Source organism: Podarcis raffonei, chromosome Z (assembly GCF_027172205.1).
Source record: "Podarcis raffonei isolate rPodRaf1 chromosome Z, rPodRaf1.pri, whole genome shotgun sequence".
In the NCBI taxonomy this organism is placed as follows: domain Eukaryota; kingdom Metazoa; phylum Chordata; class Lepidosauria; order Squamata; family Lacertidae; genus Podarcis; species Podarcis raffonei.
In genome coordinates this window covers 1,961,075-1,980,828 of record NC_070621.1, presented here as the reverse complement: position 1 = coordinate 1,980,828, position 19,754 = coordinate 1,961,075, and the positions used below count along the sequence as shown (strand labels likewise).

Here is a 19,754-nt window from a genome sequence, read left to right as displayed (position 1 = left end):
TGGACATGCCTGATTTAGTCTAAATGTACACGAAGCAAAAGGAGTGGCCTCTGGGGTCCTGATATGACGATGGAGCCCAGCCTGGAGGATGGTGGGATATTATTCAAAGAATCTGGACCTGGTAGTAAAGTCTGGCTGGCATGTTTGAGAGTGGTGGCAGCTTCTAGCTTACTAGTAGAAGAGGCTAACAAGATAACTTTGGGCGATGAGATAGAGGTTTGAGCCCCACATGGAGTCCCTCAGATCTTAGGAACTGATGGGGGAAAACTGTTACACCCAGGGCAGCAGTCACGCTATGAGGTTGCCTTGCTCACCAACCCAAATGTGACATTTAGGTGGGTAAACACAGTGAACCCAGCCTCCCTCCTTCCAACTACCAGAAGCTTGGAAGCCCATGACTGTGTACAGGTTTTGAATGAAAAGATAGTGGTACATCCCAATTTACAGGATTTTCCATTGGAAAACACTGAAATGGAGATGTTTGTTGATGGGTCCAGTCACATGTTGGATGGCAAAGGACATTCAGGCTTTGCAGTGGTCACACTGGAAGAGGTTCTACACCAGGAAAGAATTTCCTCACAATACTCAGCACAAATGGCAGAACTGATAGCTCTCACTAAGGCCCTTCAATTGGCAGAGCGAAAGCCGGCTGACATTTACACAGATAGCACGTATGCTTATAACGTGCTACATGCCCACTGACTTTTATAGAAAGAGCGGGGTTTTGTAACTGCCTCAGGGCAGCATGGAGCCCATGGTGAGCAGATCATTGCTCTATTAGAGGCACTGCTCTTGCCAGCAAAAATAGCAGTAATGCTCCTATTAGCACATGGGAAATGCGCCAATACAGAAGGGAATAAGAAGGTTGATGAAGCCTCAAAGATGGCAGCTCGCTTGCCCACTATCACACAATATCCTATTGCCAGAGAACCACCAGCATATTCACAAACAGGGAAGAAGGTGATGAATTGTTGGCTGGTTGGTGGGCTTTTGGAGATGGTCGTTTCTTGGTGACTACACCCCTTCTCAGACTTTCACTGAAAGAATTACATTCCAAAGCCCAAATGGGAAGTGAGGCTCACCTGATGGCGAGGACTATAGTGGCTTGAGGGCTGTTCATGGAGGCATACTCTATAGTCTATAGCTATGATGTTTGCCAGCAATCGCACACGGTAGGAAAGGGACAGACACCGCCCCCCCCCGCACCAATAGGAGGTCGCCCATGGGCCCAGTACCCAATGGAAAGACTGCCAGTGGACTGCAGAATTACCACCCAGTAACAGATACAAACATATTGGTGTTTGTGGACCAGCTCGCTGGATTTGTTTAGGCATTCCCCATGCCGCAACTGTACAGCTCAGGAAGTGGTCAAGAAACTACTTGAAATAATTCCTAGATTTGGAGTACCAGCAGTTTGGGATTCAACTCAAGGGACACACTTTACAGCTCTAATAGTTAAGGAACTCTCAAGAGCTTTAAACATACAAGTGCTCTCCCCATCATGTTGACCCACATTTTGACCCCCCGAAAACCAAAAAAACCAACTGGAAAAACCCAGAAAAACTCCCCGAAACCTTACTAAAGTACAGATCAGTACAGGTCCTCAGCTAACCAGCAAAAAACAAGCAAGAAAGGGAAAAAAATGTTCACTGTTCGGATATCTGAATCTGCAGTGTGTATAACGAGCTTTGAGTACCAATTCCTCATGTTCAGATAAGTGAATTTTCGCAAAGTGAGCATTCAGAAAGAGGGATCCAACTGTAATAACATATTATATTACCTATTATACATTAGATATGACATAACACAATATAATACACTATATATATACTACACTATAATATATATATATATTGTGTATATATATATATATATATATATATATATATTATATATAATACATATATATATATAGCACTATATGTATATAATACATAACACAATATACAATATAATACAATATAATACACTATATATATATATATACGATTATATCTTATTGCATGTTTTCATATTTTTATTTATGCCACTTGAGTTATTTTCTGAATATAAAGCAGATTAAAGAATGAGGCTTCAATAAACCTTAGCCCTTTTAGGGAGTGCATTTTAACCCACTCACTTGCCGCTGCCCACATCTGAAGGCTCCTCCTTGCTGTCCATGCTGCCCTCGGCCCTGCTGGACCTGCTCATTTCATCCATCCAATCGGAGACCTGCTTGAGGGCGCACTCCACTGTGGAAACCATGTTCTGGACAGCTTCGAGTTCTTCTGGAGATGGGTAAATGGTTGAGTGCTTCATCATCACGTGCCGGTCATCGTTGGCAAACGATCGGATGGATCTCTGTTGAGAGGGTTAGGAAATAACAGGGAGAAAGAAGGTGGGAGGAGGCAGAAGAAGTTGTCAACAGCTCTTCTTTTATGAAATGAGAGGATGAGGGTATTATTTGCAAAAGGGATAGCTGAATCAAACCTGCTGGGCATTTTAGGGCATCACACTTCTGTCCCAATGGCAGCAGACAAATCTATCAGAAGGAGGCACAACACCTGTTCAAACCTGTGAAGTCTGCTTTAAAACCAAAAGAAACAAACAAATGGAATCTCAAAGCCAATGTCTACTGGTCATGTTGGCTATGCTAGGCCTCTACAGCCAGGGACAGCAATGCTTCTGAATACCAGTGACTGGAAGAAGATGTAGGAAGGGAGAGTGCTCTTGTGCTTGGGTCCTGCTTGGGGTTCCCCACAGGGGCATTTGAGTAGTCACTGTGGGAACAGGATGCTGGTCTAGATGGGCCATTGGCTTGAAAGAATGGGCCTCCTCTTATGTTCCCTAAGAACTAGCAGTAGAGAGCTACCTTATCCCAAGTCTGACCACTGATCTGAATGTGCCTCCAACTGTGGAGGTAAATGATAGCAAACATTGACAGCCCTCACTTCCTCCATGGATTTGTCCACTTCTCTTTTAAAGCCATCCAAGTAGGTGGCCATCACTGCCTCCCATGGGAGTGAGTTCCATAGTTTAATAATGCACTGGAGGTAGAGGAGGCGCTGGTGGTCTACCAGCAGCAATTGGTTATGATCACCAAATGTCCAGAGACAGTGTTCCTCTGACTGCCATATACTGGGGAATGGCAGCAGGAGAATGCAAGTGTCTCCTTGTCCTGTTTGATGTTTCTTGCGTGGATCTGGCTGACCACTCTTGGAAACAGGATGCTGGACTGCACAGGCCAGTCTTTCCCAACCTAGTGCCCTCCAGATTTTGTTGGTCGGAGTTCCAGCTCCCACCAGCCCCAGCTGGCATGGGCAATAGTTAAAGATAATGGGATGTGATTGATCCAATCATATCTGGGAGGAACCAGGTTAGGAAAGCCTGAGATAGGCCCCTGACCCAATCCTGGAGGTAAAGGGACCCCTGACCGTTAGGTCCAGTCATGACCAACTCTGGGGTTGCGGCGCTCATCTCGCTTTATTGGCCAAGGGAGCTGGCGTACAGCTTCCAGGTCATGTGGCCAGCAGGACTAAGCCGCTTCTGGCGAACCAGAGCAGTGCACAGAAATGCCGTTTACCTTCCCTCCGGGGCAGTACCTATTTATCTACTTGCACTTTACATGCTTTCGAACTGCTAGGTTGGCAGGAGCAGGGACCGAGCAACGGGAGCTCGGCCCGTCGTGGGGATTCAAACCGCCGACCTTCTGATCGGCAAGTCCTAGGCTCTGTGGTTTAACCCACAGCGCCACCTATCCTTAAGCAAATGCAAGTCAAGAATTGTTCAGTCTTCATCTGTCTTCATCCCCACAAGATTTGGAGGAGGAGGAAGAGGAAGCGACCCCTCTCAGCAGTGCCCCTCCTGGCGCTCAGCTACCCTCCCTCTCCTGCCTCCGCCACCCACAGGAGAAGAGGGGAAGCAGAAGGGCACCAGAGCAATGAAAACCTCCACTCCATTGCCCTATGGCTCATGGATTTCCAGGCTGCTTCTGACTCAGATGCACTGGCAGGCAATAAATCCTCTTGAAACTCTGTCTCCCGTTTGCTTCTGAACTGGCACCTGAAACATGTTCTCTTCCCTTCCTTCCTTCCACTCTGTCTCTTAGCAATAACATTTGGAGGACCACAGAAGAAATCAATAGGCTTGGGATGCTCTCCCATCAGTTGGCCAGCAGGAATTCATTAATTGTGAGTGTGCCACCAGCCCTACACCCCCTCCTGCTCCTCAGCCATTGGTCCAAAATAGATTTTAAAGAAAGGGCAGAACATCGCAATAGTTCAAGTCCAGGAAGGCACAGCTGTCTTTCTCCTCTCTCTCGGCACTCTACAACCAAAAAGGGGTAAGGAGGAGGAGTGGGGACCAAAAACAGCATCCCTGGAATCCCTGTGCCTGGGCAGGTGAGTTTGGAAGGCCACGTTCCAAGCCCCCAGCAGGGGTTTCACCTTGCGGAAGGGCAGGGAAAGGGCTGGACTGAGCTGAGAGCATCAGCATTTGGTTATACAACCCAGCAGAGTTCAAGGTCGCCTGAGCCACTCTCTCAAGCAAGATAGCTGGTGCCACTTCCAGCAAAAAAAAAAGAGTCACGTTATTCTTGAGCGTTCTCCCCCCCCCCCATGCCTTCACTCAATAATTCATAGACTGCAGCCTCTGTGCTCCCTGGGTTTTGATGATGCCCCAGCCATAAATCAAAGACCATTTTGCTCTGCTTGAGAGTGGTGCCAGACCACCTCCCTTTTAACTCAGCAGCATCTCCTCCTTCTCCCCCGGAAGCTGTTTTGGCAAGTCTGCTAGCAGGCCAGGAAGGGAGAGGGAGAGAGGGAGGAAGTCTTCCCATGGCCTCCTTCCTGCCTGCTCATTGCCCCAGCGCCTGCAGCCATGGGGACCTACCATGGCTGGCTACAGTAAGCTTCAGCTCTGGTACCCTTCCCCTTCCTCTTTCTCCTTCTCCCTCCTCCGGGGTGTCTTCGCTAGGCACTGTTTCGCCTGCCAGAACCTCCTCATAAGCCTCTCAGTCGCTTGACGGCTCAGGAGGTCACGCAGGTGCAATGCTCCAGAAGTCAGACTCTGCAGCACACCTGCAAAAAAAGCACAGAGAAGGAGGAGGGGCGTGTTTCAGAAACAGAAAGCTGAAGTCGAAAGTAGTGAGAGATTGGGAACAAATCCGGAATGTGAGAATATGGGGGGTGGGGGGGGAGGCTCATGGGGGGAACAGAAGCCACACTGTTTTCAAGTAACTTTTTAAAAATTGATTTTCAGCATACAGGAAAGTAAGAAACAGTTTAATACCAACTGTATAAAAAAAGAAAAGTTAACTGTAAGAAATAAAACTTGAAGTTGACTTTCTGGGCATGTGCATAATAAACATCCTGCATGAGTGATCTACTCTGGTAAGTGCATCCGGCAAGCATCTGAATCAATTTCTGAACTTTATGTCCCATTTTTCCATTTTGGGGTCTAGGGAACTGGAAACGCTATGAAGGGTCTATGGAAACCAACAGAACTCAAATCATCCAAATCATCCAAATCCACTTAGAGGCTTGAGGTGGAGACTGTGCATGTTCCTGCATTATACCCTTACATCACAAAATCATACCGTCTATCTTTTTTAGCCTGGCCTCTAAGAACTCTTAATTTGAACGTCTAATTTTCAAGCAATGCAACGTCCCATACTTTCACATACCACTGGAAACAAATCTGAAATATGGGGTGGGCGAGGTTTAGGGGGGAGCAAAAGCTATGCTATGTGAAAAACAGAAGCCCCTACGGAAGACGCAAGCCACTATGAGCCTCCTTCGCCAACACTAGCCAGCCCAGAGAATTTCCAGCACTGCCTACCCTCTAAGCTTCAGTGGTGCGGTTATTCAGGAAAACACATTCAGAGTATGAGAAATGTTCAGCGGAAATTTCTGCTGCCCTAAAATCAATGGGAGATCAGATCTGGCATGTTTGTTTGACTTCTGCTCAGTAAACAAAACTAACAACAACAAAGTATTTTATATTAATGTCATGCACTGCATAAATATCTGAATTCCCCACCACCACCACCAACAGGAAGAAAACAGCTGAACTGAAATATTTTATCGGGAAGGAGCAGGGGAAGAATCAATAAAGTGCACTTAGTGCAGTTTAAATGTTATTTTCAAATAAATTCAACGTTTTATTTAGAAATTTGTTTTAGTGGAGCACTTTTTGTGGCCTGCTTAATTTTATTCTTACCTATTATATGCCACCAGAGTATCCTCGTGAGATCCAGTGTGGCTTAGTGGTTAGAGCTCTCTATGAGGACCCGGAGACCCAGGTTCAAGTCACCATTCAGTCATGAAACCCAAGGGGCCCAGACACCACTTCTCAGTTTACCCTACCTCACAAGGTGGTTGTGAGGATAAAAAGGAGGGGGGGGGAGGAAGTACATACATCACTATTAGCTCTCTGGAGAAAAGGTGGCGATATAAATGAAACTTTTTAAAAAGCCGGAGCCAGATTCTCTCTCTCTCTCCATACAAGCATACATGCTGAATCAAGAACTGTAGAGTTGGAAGGCACCCCGAGGGCCATCTAGTCTAACCCCCTGCAATGCAGAAATATCAACTAAAGCATCCATGACTGATATTCAGGTACATATTTGCATCATATACCTGGCCTTTCTCTTTGAAGGGCTTCTACCTGCCGAAGGAATGACTCTGAGAATGATGGCGAAAGGGGAGCCCAGTGCAGATTCTCAAATTTCGTTTGCATCCTTATAACCTGACGCCTGTTTTATCTGTAAAAGCCGTGCATTTCCAGAAAACACATTTCTAACCTTTCTCAGCTGCCCTACTTGGTCCTCACATTTGCCTTCTCTTTTCTCTCCTCCTGCCCCTCCTGCCCCATTGCTGAATTTACAGCTGGGATGTCTGCAAATATATGTTTTTCTGCAGAACTGCTGGATTTTGTCCGGGAGGTTTGCAAGTTGCAATTATCTTTGCTTGTTTGTCAATTCTGTTTCGCTCTGTCTAAATATGTCATTTGCCACCGCCTCCCCCCCCCCCATTTAATTGCTGGGATCCTCTATGCCCTGCCTTGGCACTCTCTGTCTCTTTCTTGGTGGGTACAATGGTTTGATTATTCCCAGTCATGGTCCAACCGCCAAAGAGTGCCTTTGCCCGCTTTCAAATCACACCCCCCCACAGACACCATCCCCTTGTTGCCAAGCAGAAGTTTATTACCTCAAATAAAGGGTTGGGGGACACGGCAAGAGAGACTGTTTGACAGACAGCAACCCAATGGATAATTATTTCATATTCAGGTCAGCACAGCATGCAGGCAGCTGCAAAAAGGGAGAATTCCATACTGGGAATCATTAGGAAAGGGATCGAAAATAAAACCGCCAATATCACAGCACCACTATTCAAATCTATGGTGCGGCTGCGCATGGAACATTGTGCACAGCTCTGGCCTCCTCACTTCAGAAAGGATAGTTGTTTAGCAAAGATCCAGAGCTGGAGCAACTTCCCTTTGAGGAAAGGCAGTAACCTTTTTTGGTGGGTTAGTTATGGGGGGGCGGGAGCAAGAAGGGGTACAACGTAAGAGGTGTCTTAAGATTGTGCATGGTGTTGAAAGAGACATTTTCCTCCCCATTAAAGCGATATGCAGGTCCCTCCATCCAATCACAGTGTCAGGAAACTGTGTGTTAGGCAAGCAATTGCATAACAAGTCAACAATTCCCATTGATTCCTATGGGGAAATTTCTAATATGTTTCTGACCACCCCAAAATGATTGAATAAAACCGGGGAAACCCTCTGAAACCTTGCAAAAGGCAAACAAGGAAGGAATAAATGCTCTCTTATTTATCCGATCTCCTTCCCTCCTTCCCACTATGGTTCCTAACGAAACGGGTGCCACAGACCAGCAAAACACAAAAAGTAAGGATTGTTTAAGGCTGCTTATCTGTTTCCAGCTGCCTGGATATCTGGATCTGTGGTGTGTATAGTGAGGTTACTAATTCCTCGTGTTTGGATAAGTGAATTTTCGTATAAATGAGCACCAGGATAGCAGGACATGTGTGTATAACCTTGTGGAGCCATCCAAATGAAACTTAAGGTCCCACATGAATCCGACTGGCCAACATAGTAACAGGATGTTGGACCAGATGGGATTTTGGCTCTCCTTATGTTAACTTTCATAAGATGCAATGGCAAGTAAGTTAAGTTTTGACATCCCTGGGACTTAATCTCAGGGTTGTGAGTTTGAGCCCCATGTTGGGCAAAATAATGATGATGATGATGATGATGATGATGATGATAATAATAATAATAATAATAATAATAATAATTTATTATTTATACCCCACCCATCTGGCCGAGTTTCCCCAGCCACTCTGGGTGGCTCCTAATCGAGGGTTAAAAGCAATACAGCATTAAATATTAAAAACTTCCCTAAACAGGGCTGCCCTCAGATGTATTCTAAAAGTCAGATAGTTGTTTATTTCCTTGACATCTGGTGGGAGGGCGTTCCACAGGGAGGGCGCCACTACCGAGAAGGCCCTCTGCCTGGTTCCCTGTAACCTCACTTCTCGCAATGAGGGAACCGCCAGAAGGCCCTCGGCGCTGGACCTCAGTGTCCGGCTGAACAATGGGGGTGGAGACGCTCCTTCAGATATACAGGACTGAGGCTGTTTAGGGCTTTAAAGGTCAGCACCTGCATTCCTGCATTGCAGGAGGCTGGACTAAATGACCCTTGTCACAGGAGCCAACTCCCAGAGCCCAAGGCCCCTCCCAAGTCTACAATTCTATTATTGTACTATTCTGTGATTTTCTGACCTGGCACTAGAAACAGGGGTGAGGAAGAGCAACTAAGCTCCTAGCCCTAACTTTGCTATCACATCACACACACACACACCTAATAGAGTTTAATAAAACTGGCTACTGCCATCCATACAAAAACATTTGTGGTTTCACTGCATAATTACAGTGCAGCCAAAACAGCAGTGATGCCAAGCCAAGAAACCATGGTTTAGGAAGAAGCACATCCTATCTAGGAAACCTTCTGGGTGCCACAGGCCAGTAGCAGGCAGAGCAACGAATGTAAATGTTACCTTTGTACAGCGAGCTAGTTTCTGCACCACCTCTCTACCCTCCATCCAGACAACCAAGGGGCATGACCAGAGGTTCAAGGTCACAGTGAAGCCAGGCCAAACACTCAAGGGGGACATTAAGTAGGGCTGGTGTGTGGCCTAGGGAGAGTGAGTGATGCTGAATGGGAATGCAGAGTCTCAGGGGCCAGACAGAGAGGCTTGTAGGGACGTATTTGGCCCCGGCCTGAGGTTTCACACCCCGGATTTAGTGTAACAGATGGACCTGGAATCAAGGCTCATTTCTCCCTAACGAATAATGACCACTAGTCAGCCTTCAACCATTGGTGTAGGCTTAAGGAGAATGAGCTGTCTGATAATGGAATCGACTATCTCGGAAAGTGGTGGAGTCTCCTTCACTGGGGGGTTTTAAGCAGAGCTCAGATGGCCACCTGTCAGGGGTCCTTAAGCTATGATTCCTTCCATTACAGAGGGTTGGACTAGATAGCCCTGGGGGGCCTCATTTCCAACTCTACCATTCTATGGTTCACTGGGGAGAAACAATCCACAATTCTGATTTCTGGAATCACAGTAAGTTAAACCCTTTGTGGCTTGTTTACCCCCTAGTAAGAAGACTGATGTGGGGTGAGCAGGCTGAAAATGTTAAAATGCACTGCGCGTGCAGAGTGCAGCCTACAGTGACGTGGGCTTTACAGAGAAAAATGCAAATATGCCAAAAATGCAAAAGCAAACATTTTCAGTTTACATTGGAAACTTTTCTTATATCCTATGGAATGACCTAAATAAGCATGTTTACTTTACTTTGTATTTAGCAAACAAAGTTTGTATTTTACTTGTGTGTAGTAAGCGACATCCATCCGTTGTTACTAATGAACTCATAAAATGAGGGAGCGATTCCCCACCCCAACAAAGCACTAGAAGGTTTTCCACTTTGGAGGCTTTGAAGCCTACTTCACTGCTTACTAAATCAAAATTTACAGCTCAGAAATACATGCAAACTCGCCCAGTAGGCAAAACTAGATCAATGGAATTAAGTTTCAAATTCTAGTGAAATGAAATCATACAAGGGATAGGCTGGAAAGCTAGCTACTCTGAGGTCAAACCCGTCTCGATCATGCTTAGGATGAGAACACCCCTTTTCAGAAGCCCCACTGATATAGGTCATTCCTGCTCAGAAACCACCAGAGTTCTTGGCTTGCCAAGCAGATTCTCAAAGCAGCCAAGTCCAATCCCACTCCCGAACTCAAAGCTTGAGGTTTCCTCCCTGGCCTCATTCCTACTTTGACACCCATCCAGCCAGAATGCAATACGTTTTACTCTTTTCCTGCAATCCCAGCTCCCCATCAACAGTGCCGTCCTTGAAGCTTTCCTGCTAAATTACTGGATGTGCCCATACCCCACCCCAGAATTCAAGACTTACCTCTGTCAAGTATCTTGGATGCACCCAGCTCAAGCGACCTCTTTGGAAAACCCAGAGGAGCTTGTAAGTGCTGACAAACACGCCTTGGTTTATCAGAACGCTGTCACACTGAGAAAACTGCACTCGGTAACCTGTGGCTAATTTGGAGGTGCAGCAACAATGCAGCTTTACAGAACCTCCGTGCTTCGCTAGCAAGGAGGACGAGTTTGACAGGTATCATTGTTAAAGCTTGTTCAACCGGCCTTTCCTCCCAACAGAGAGAAAGGAAACAAAAAACAGAAAGGTATCTGGGCAGAGACTGCTCATTTTAAGCAGATTACAAGAAACACCTTTGTGTTAGACTGAGGCAGCTGAGGAATCCATCCCTCTCTCCCAAAACGCTTCTCCAGAGCAAGAAATCCACACCTCCATACAAAAATGTTTAAAATAGAAGACATTGTGCAGGTAGCTTCTCTCGCTACACAGCTGAAAAATTAGAAAGCGCATTGTGTTCCTTCTGCAGTATAATTTTAATTCCTGGCCTCTGTCCAAGGTGCTCTCTGGTAGCATCTGTCACAGTCGGAAACTGTGCATCTGGGTCACAGGATAGAGAGAGCGGCTCTGAGAAGCCCTAAGTTTCGGTGCTGGGAACTGATGTTGTAAATTGAACTCTTTTCTGGGTAGGGGAGAAACAGAGATCAGAATGAAGGTTTGCAGAGCTGACCAGAGGGAAGATACCTTGCTAGCAAGCAAATGGAATGCTTAACCACAGGTGACAACTGAGCACGAAGTCCAAATGCAGCAAGTATATCTACTGGGGTCTTTCCAGCTCCCACAGCACGTACTACTTTTGAAATTCCCTTCAGCTCTAAAAACAATATTGCCCTGTGACACAGGTAAGCTATATCAGCCCCTGCTTTGCACACACACAGCCCCAGGGTTCCATCACATTATCACCAATTAAAAATAATCAGATGGCAGGTGAAGGGAAAGGCCCACCTGTGCTGGAGATTCTGGAGAGGTCCTGTCAGTCAGAAGCAGGCAATTACTGGACTACAGGGACCACTAATCGGGCCTGGTGCAAAAGGCACCTTCCTGTGTTGCTAGGAAGCACTGCTTGTAGAGAAGCATGTAGAACCAGTTCTTTGGATCCCAGCCTCTGTTTCCATACTCAAGCATCCAAAACATAGGCCAGCAAATATACCCAGAACACCAAAACGTTCAGGAGAAGAGTAACTGCTCCTTGTGAGTGCCTGGACCAGCTAACACTCCCGGAAGGTGCAGCAGCTGTAGAGCTTGTTGGTGTTTTGCAACTTTGACTTGTTGCAGGACCTTAGCAGAGCATATGCAGAGTTCCAGAAAGCAATCAGTTGCAGGCAGGATGGACGAAGCAGGAACCAGACGCTGCTACCAGTAACTTGTTTACTTAGAGGTGTTTATTATTTACAGCAGACTCTACAAGTTACTATATAAGGTAAAGGTAAAGGGACCCCTGACCGTTAGGTCGTCGTGGCCGACTCTGGGGTTGCGGCGCTCATCTCACTTTATTGGCCGAGGGAGCTGGCGTACAGCTTCCGGGTCATGTGGCCAGCATGACTAAGCCGCTTCTGGAGAACCAGAGCAGCGTACGGAAACACCGTTTACCTTCCCACAGAGTGGTACCTAGTTATCTACTTGCACTTTGACGTGCTTTCGAACTGCTAGGTTGGCAGGAGCAGGGACCGAACCACAGGAGCTCACCCTGTCGCGGGGATTCGAACCGCTGACCTTCTGATCGGCAAATCCAGCTGCATCAATATAAGATGGGGGACACCTGGCTTACTAGTACTACATGTGAAAAGGATCTAGGGGGACTTCCGGGTTGGCGCCATTGTTTAATGGCGGATTCCCTCCGAGCTCCGGAGGGAATCGGCTCCGTAGCGTCTGGGTCTGGCCGCTGCGGCGAAGCGGGGACCCTTAAAATCACAGGCGCGGATGCCTGTGAACACAGAGACTCGGCGGGCACCATTTGCGCCCCCCCAATCCGCGCCGGAGCCTTTTTAAAGGCTTCGGAACGGAGGCAGGGTGAGGCGTGGTGCTGAGAGTACTCCCTCGCCTACGGAGTGAAGCCGCAAGCCATAGACAGAGAGCGCCAACTTCTTCCAAGACCGACTGGACTCTAAAATATAAACCCGTGAGTAATACGGAGATTGGAACGTTAAAAAACTTAATTCTGGATTTGGAACGAGCGGGAAGGGGCTAAAAAGGAAGTCACCCCCCCCCTCTTTGTAAACAATTTAAAGCAAAGGACTGGGCAACTAAGGTCGAGAGAACCTGTCTTTTAGTGAAAAGATCTTGATTTCACGGTTTTGACACTATAAGGATTTACTGGAGGATAAAAAGAATTTGGGGACTGAAATTTCACCCCCCCCCCCCGAGACCCGGGAACGTCCTAAGAGAAAGTCTGTTGCATGGAAGATTTTGACAGCTGTCAAGAGAGCTGCGAGTCAGCTAGTTGCCAGCTGGAAAAAGAGAACATTGTTTCTGCTGTTTTTGTTGTTTTATTTGGAAATAACGAGGGCTGATACAAATTAACTGGACTTTTGGTTTTGAGCTGAAAGGAATATTAAGGAACTAAAATCCCCCTAGAGGGGTAATAGGGATACTACATTACAAAAATGGCTGGAGTACGTAAATTTCAAGCAGAACTGGATAGAACACTCGCTCTCTTGGGAAACTTGAAAGATGAATACAATGTTATGTCTACAAAGATATCACTACTACACTGGACAGTGAACAACAGTTTTGAGCCTGATAAGGACTTGAAACAGGAAGCCTACTTAACTGAACAAGTAAATGAAACTGAAAGTGCAGAAATGATGGAGCAAGGTGCTGTCTTTGAAGAAAATGAAGGAGAAGCAGGAGATGTGCAGGAGTTAAAGGAGAGTTACAATATGAGGCCTGACATGATGATAAAAAAGGACAATAAAAATTGGATGTGGAAAGCCTGGTCTGAATGGGAGATTATAAATCTGCGGAAGGTGAAAGCTGGAGCCTTGGGGACATCTGGATCTGTAAGAAATTTGAAACAAGAGTTGGAGCCCCCCATAGGCTTTGCGTTCAAGTATGGAAGACTGGCTGGAAGCAACAAGGATTCTGCTGGGCCGGAGCCCCTCCGAGACTTGGGGTTTAACATTAAGGACCATCAAAGAGACCGGCAGAAAGGAACTGAGAGAGATAAAAGGGCCTCGGACGTGAGGTCTCCAGGCTAAATAAATAACATAAAGACTGATGGACATTGGTTGGGGACTGGAACCGGGAAAAAGGGCGGGTGGAGGTTGGGAATCCAAAGGGTACATAAGGATAATTTGTTTTTCTTTTCATTTTTAATTAGTGGTAAGGAAATTGGGTAAATCGTGGAAGGGAAATTTTGGTCGACTTTAGGAAAAAGGTTTAAGAACAATTAATGAGGTATAAGTATTGATGTGTGTTTTTAATAAGGTAAAATTGGTTTCTTCTTTTTTAAATTAATTGAAAATAAGATTGTAAAAAATAAATGGAGGAAATGGAAAAAAGAAGCAAAGTAAAATAATGGTATGTTAGAATAAATGTATAAATTAAGGTAAAGAAATAAGTTAAGGACTTGCTGAACTGATAATTTAAATTGGAATACAAGAAGGGGAGGTGTGAGGAGGTCTGAGAAATAAGGTTAAGAACAATAAGTATGAATAATTTTATGTGTTTCTTTTCTATTTTTTCTTTTTTTGTTGTTTAATTTTGTTATGTATTTTTGTATTTTTCTTTTGTTTTGTTTATTTTTTGCTCTTGTTTAATTCTTGAAAATGCTAATAAATATTTAATAAAAAAAAAAGAAAAGGATCTAGGGGTCTTGGTGGACAACAAGCTTAACATGAGTCAACAGTGTGATGCAGCAGCAGCAAAAAAGCTAATGAAATTCTCTCTCTCTCTCTTTCTTTCTTTCTTTCTTTCTTTCTTTTTTATTTATTTATTTCCTGCCCATATGGCTGAGTTTCCCCAGCCACTCTGGGCGGTTCCCAACAGAATATTAAACAGAATAAAACTTCAAATATTAAAAACTTCCCTAAACAGGGCTGCCTTCAGATGTCTTCTAAAAGTCAGATGGCTATTTATTTCCTTGACATCTGATGGGAGGGCGTTCCACAGGGCAGGTGCCATCACTGAGAAGGCCCTCTGTCTGGTTCCCTGTAACCTCACTTCTTGCAGGGAGGGAACCACCAGAAGGCCCTCGGAGCTGGACCTGTGTCCGGGCAGAACGATGAGGGTGGAGACGCTCCTTCAGGTATACAGGACCGAGGCTGTTTAGGTCTTTAAAGGTCGGTACCAACGCTTTGAATTGTGCTCGGAAAGGTACTGGGAGCCAATGTAGGTCTTTCAGGACTGGTGTTATGTGGTCTAAGTGGCCACTCCCAGTTACCAGTTTGGATGCCGCATTTTGGATTAGTTACAGTTTCCAGGTCACAATGCCCCATGTAGAGGGCATTGTAGTAGTCCAAGCGGGAGATAACTAGAGCATGCACCGCTCTGGCGAAACAGTCTGCGGGCAGGTAGGGTCTCAGCCTGCATACCAGATGGAGCTGGAGGACAGATGCCCTAGACACAGAATTGACCTGCGTCTCCATGGACAGCTGTGAGTCCAGAATGACTCCCAGGCTGCGCACCTGGTCCTTCAGGGGCACAGTTACCCCATTCAGGTGGGTATGCGTGTTCCAAAGAGGCCTTAAGCAATAATTTAGTCAATACCAACCTAGTCAGGCTCTGATAGGTCAAAAGGGTGGCTCATACTGAACTCCAGCCTATCAGGGCAACCTGAAGGTCAAAGGATCTGCCATATTGGTGTGTGTGCACGTATGTACTATCAGAAGACGTAAGACCCTACCAGACACAGCAAAGAAGCCACAAATTAGCTGTCAAGGGAACAGGATCTGGCAAGGGCCACATCCCTTCATAGATTACCTGCCAGGGGCCAGGGGCCCGTAGTGGGTGGGGTCCAGAGGTAAAAAGAGGATGGAGCAATGGATGAGAACCTTAGTTTTGTGAAGTAGGCAACATGCTAGCCATGCAAAAGCCAGGGGTTCACATATAGACACCACTCTATGAAGAAAACCAAGAAGCATCATCACAATCCAAAGACACCCTCCCCCAGAAAAAACATGTTGGGTGTGGGAATAATAATAATAAATAATAATAATAATTTTTTATTTATACCCTGCCCTTCCCAGTTCAGAAACCGGGCTCAGGGCAGCTAACAACAAATTTAAAACACTTAATTGTAATACAACATAGAAGCAGCATAAAATACAGTATAAAAACATAAATAACAATAAAATTCGAAGTTCAGAAATCAATTTGGGGGAAATCCATTCAATAAGCATTAGATAGTCACCAGGGCTAGCTGGCTGAATTGGTCCTACTTGGGCCAATGAGGAGGCCAGGGGAGAATTAGCTGTGGGGTCTCAGAACGGCTAATCTTCGTAAAAGAGGATGGGGAGGAAAGAGAAGGGAAATAAAAGATCAGGCTGAATTCAAATTAAAGGCCAGGCGGAATAGCTCTGTCTTACAGGCCTGACGGAAGGAGGTTAAATCCTGCAGGGCCCTGGTCTCCTGGAAGAGAGCATTCCACCAGGTCGGAGCCATCACTGAGAAGGCCCTGGCCCTGGTTGAGGCTAGTCTGACTTCCTTAGGGCCTGGGACCTCTAAACTATGGTTATTCATGGACCTTAAGGTCCTCTGCGGGGCAGACAAGGAGAGGCGGTCCGTAAATATGAGGGCCCTATGCCACAAAGGGCTTTAAAGGTCAAGACCAGCACCTTGAACCTGACCCTATTCTCCACCGGGAGCCAGTGCAGCTGGTAAAGCACTGGGTGAATATGCTCCCATGGCAGGGACCCTGTGAGGAGCCTTGCTGCAGCATTCTGCATCTGCTGGAGTTTGTGGAACAGTTTCAAGGGCAGCCCCGCGCAGAGCGAATTACAGCAGAAGGGCTTGGGAGAGTCTTGAAGGCCAGGTAGACAGGCCTGGAGGGCTGTATTCGGCCCCCAGGCCTGAGGTTTCCCACCCTTGTGATAAAGGATCTAACGAAGTAGCAGATCCAGGCATGGCCCATCCATGATGCAAAGTAAAGCAGTTTGCCTGGGCGGCAGCTCCCAGTGGGGCAGTGCCATGCCCAACACATGCTGCTTGGGTGCTTGCTTGCGGCTGCCAGATACGTATCTCCTTCTCCTGCTCGTCCACCAACAACAGACACCAGTGGTTGACCAGCACATTGTAACCTCTCAGCACAGGGAGGCAAGTATTTAAGCTGAAGTGCTGGTGGGGAGGCGATTTATTCACAGAAGAGCTGTAGAGGCGCTCTCTGGGGTTAGAAGACTGAATTGCCTTTTCAGGTTTGTGTAGAGAATAATCCTCAGCTGGTATCTTCCCAGAGGTAGTCAACCTTTTTATACCTACCGCCCACTAATGCATCTTTCTTGATGGTAAAATTTCCTTACCGCCCACCAGTGCTGCAGTAACTCAATAATTTTAGCACAAGTAGGGTTGTTTAGAAAAGAGGGTTGGTTTTTTTTAAAAAAAGTACTTAAATTTATCTTTTTATTTCTACTTTATGCATGTTTATAATGTTTTTAACTTTATGAAGTTAAATGTGGAAACAATAAAGTAAACTGAAATTACTTTTAACTGGCGATTAATGAGATCTTTGAGGCTGATGCTGTGAGACTAAATAAGTGATATCTGGTTCGATTTTCATAAGGGACAAACGAAGGTCTCCTCTTTCGGTGATATTCAGATGGTTTCTCTGTTTGCTCATAATATGATTAACAGCAGTGAAGACTGATTCTACAAGATATGTGGTAGGGAAAGGTATCAATAAATTGAATATCATTTTGCCAGAGTTTTTGGTATCCACCATTGCCGAAATTACATTTACTCTCTTCATCATTTTTTAGTTCTAATAGTTTTTCTTGGCAAGTTATATCAACCTCAGCAACATTTGCTATAAAAGTATTTATCATCCAGTCATGCACCTTCAAGTTCAAAATACATTCGTACCTCGTTTTGTGGCCAGGATCTGTTCCAGATCCCCGGCTGCTAGCCGAAAAGGACACAGGGCAAACTGCTGCGTCTGCACAATGTGCAGAATGGTTTGCGCTTCTGCACATGCACAAAGTGCGATTTAGCGCTTCTGCGCATGCGTGAGCGGCAAACCCAAAAGTAACCTGTCCTGGTACTTCCGGGTTTGCCATGGACGTTCGCCGGAATGGACGCTAGACGAGGCGGACGTTCATGGAGGATTACTGTATCTTGAAATCGTTTTTCCATATCCATTTATTATTATTGTCCTGGCACAGCTGTCAAAACATTCTATTATCTTTGGCGTTAGATTTGATCTTATTTACAGCTCTAATTATTATACTTAATGATGAATGGAGACTTGTACTTAAATGTTTTCCTACAATACAGTGGTGCCCCGCAAGACGAATGCCTCGCAAGACGGAAAACTCGCTAGACGAAAGGGTTTTCCGTTTTTTGAGCTGCTTCGCAAGACGAATTTCCCTATGGGCTTGCTTCGCAAGACGAAAACATCTTGCAAGTTTGTTTCCTTTTTCTTAACACCGTTAATACAGTTGCGACTTGACTTCGAGGAGCAACTCATAGAACGCAGTGTACATAGTAGCCTTTTTTGAGGTTTTTAAAGACTTTGGTGATTTTTGAAGCTTTTCCAAAACTTCTTTTGCAGCCATTTGGTAAGTTAAGCTTTTAAAACTTTTTTGGGGGGTTTTGGATTTTGGGTTGGGGTGTTTGGAATTCAAGGACTTGGTGTTGGGGAGGGGTTTGCAAGAATCTGGAAGCTTGTGTGTTTTTTCCCTGCATTTTTATGATTTTTTGTGACCATTGGGGCACTCTGCTGTTTTTTTAAAAAAAATTCTGGATTTGAATTTCTGTGTGCTGGGTGGCTGGGAGAACAGTTGGGGAGGGGTTTGCAAGAATCTGGAAGCTTGTGGTTTTTTTTTCTGCATTTTTATGATTTTCTGTGACCATTGGGCCACTCTGCTGTTTTTTAAAAAAATTTCTGGATTTGAATTTCTGTGTGGTGGGTGGCTGGGGGAACAGTTGGGGAGGGGTTTGCAAGAATCTGGAAGCTTGTGGTTTTTTTTCCTGCATTTTTATGATTTTCTGTGACCATTGGGCCACTCTGCTGTTTTTTAAAAAAATTTCTGGATTTGAATTTCTGTGTGGTGGGTGGCTGGGGGAACAATTGGGGAGGGGTTTGCAAGAATCTGGAAGCTTGTTTCCCCCCCCTGCATTTTTATGATTTTCTGTGACCATTGGGCCACTCTGCTGTTTTTTTTTAAAAAATCTGGGTTTGAATTTTGAAATGCTCTTTACAGTATGTGTGACTTTAAAGAGCACTTAATAAACTCTTGTTGTACCAAATTTGGCTTTGTTTGGACTTTTTTTGACCATAGGAACGCATTAATTGATTTTCAATGCATTCCTATGGGATTTCGTGCTTCGCAAGACGAAAAATTCGCTAGACGAAAAAATTCGCAGAACGAATTAATTTCGTCTTGCGAGGCACCACTGTATGTTGTCTGTGCACAACACAATGAATACACAAAATGTTTGGCACTTCTTCCTTCAAGTAAGCCAGAAATCCACAATAGCAACCTACCATTGCTGGTGCAACAATATTGTTCAAGGGTATATTATTTTGTGCAAAGTATGATTTCACAGCATTAAATATTGATAATCCTTTTGTATCTGTAATCAGAATAACAGTGAATAGCATTTCTTCTTGCAATGTTTTCATCAAGGTACCGGACATATGTCATCAGTAGAGCATTATTATCTGCAATGACAGATTTGTCCAATTGTATGGAAAATGAAGAATTTGGAGAATACCTATAAGTTTATTTTCAACATTAGCCACTATTTCATCAATGTGTCTCTTTACTGTGCTATCACTAAGGGGCGGTGTTTTTAAAACTTGAGGTATATCCTGATGCATTACTTTTGAGATAAATTCTTAATAGAGGGTATCATCAAAGTTTCTCCAATATTATGGCGTTTACCACTTTTTGCAATTAATTGTGATACACGATAAACTGCAGTTAATCCATCCTCATTGTTTGCATACTGTTTTTGAAATGATGCAGCTTTGTTGAACGATTTTGAAATCTTTCATAGATTTCTTGAAAATATTCAATGGGCTTATCTTTATCTTGTGAATGCTTTGTAGCAAGATGTTCTCGAAATCGACTTGGCTTCATTGCTTCGTTAGA

General features: G+C 45.1%; 1 protein-coding gene across 9 annotated transcripts in view; it reads right to left on the bottom strand.

Annotated features, from left to right (window-relative positions):
• The window catches only part of STRBP (spermatid perinuclear RNA binding protein), a 162,094-nt gene that overhangs the window by 99,276 nt on the left and 43,064 nt on the right, over positions 1-19,754 (bottom strand). For 7 of the 9 annotated variants that reach the window (XR_008328419.1, XM_053373279.1, XM_053373280.1 and 4 more), the window contains exon 2: positions 2,120-2,340. Coding sequence is in view for 8 of the 9 variants with exons in the window: in XM_053373279.1 (XP_053229254.1) it covers positions 2,120-2,340 (221 nt within the window). In the remaining variant the exon portion in view is untranslated. Of the gene's footprint in view, positions 1-2,119; positions 2,341-4,869; positions 5,058-10,473; positions 10,584-19,754 lie in introns of those variants that run through there. The other 2 variants (XM_053373284.1, XM_053373285.1) reach the window with 2 other exon arrangements.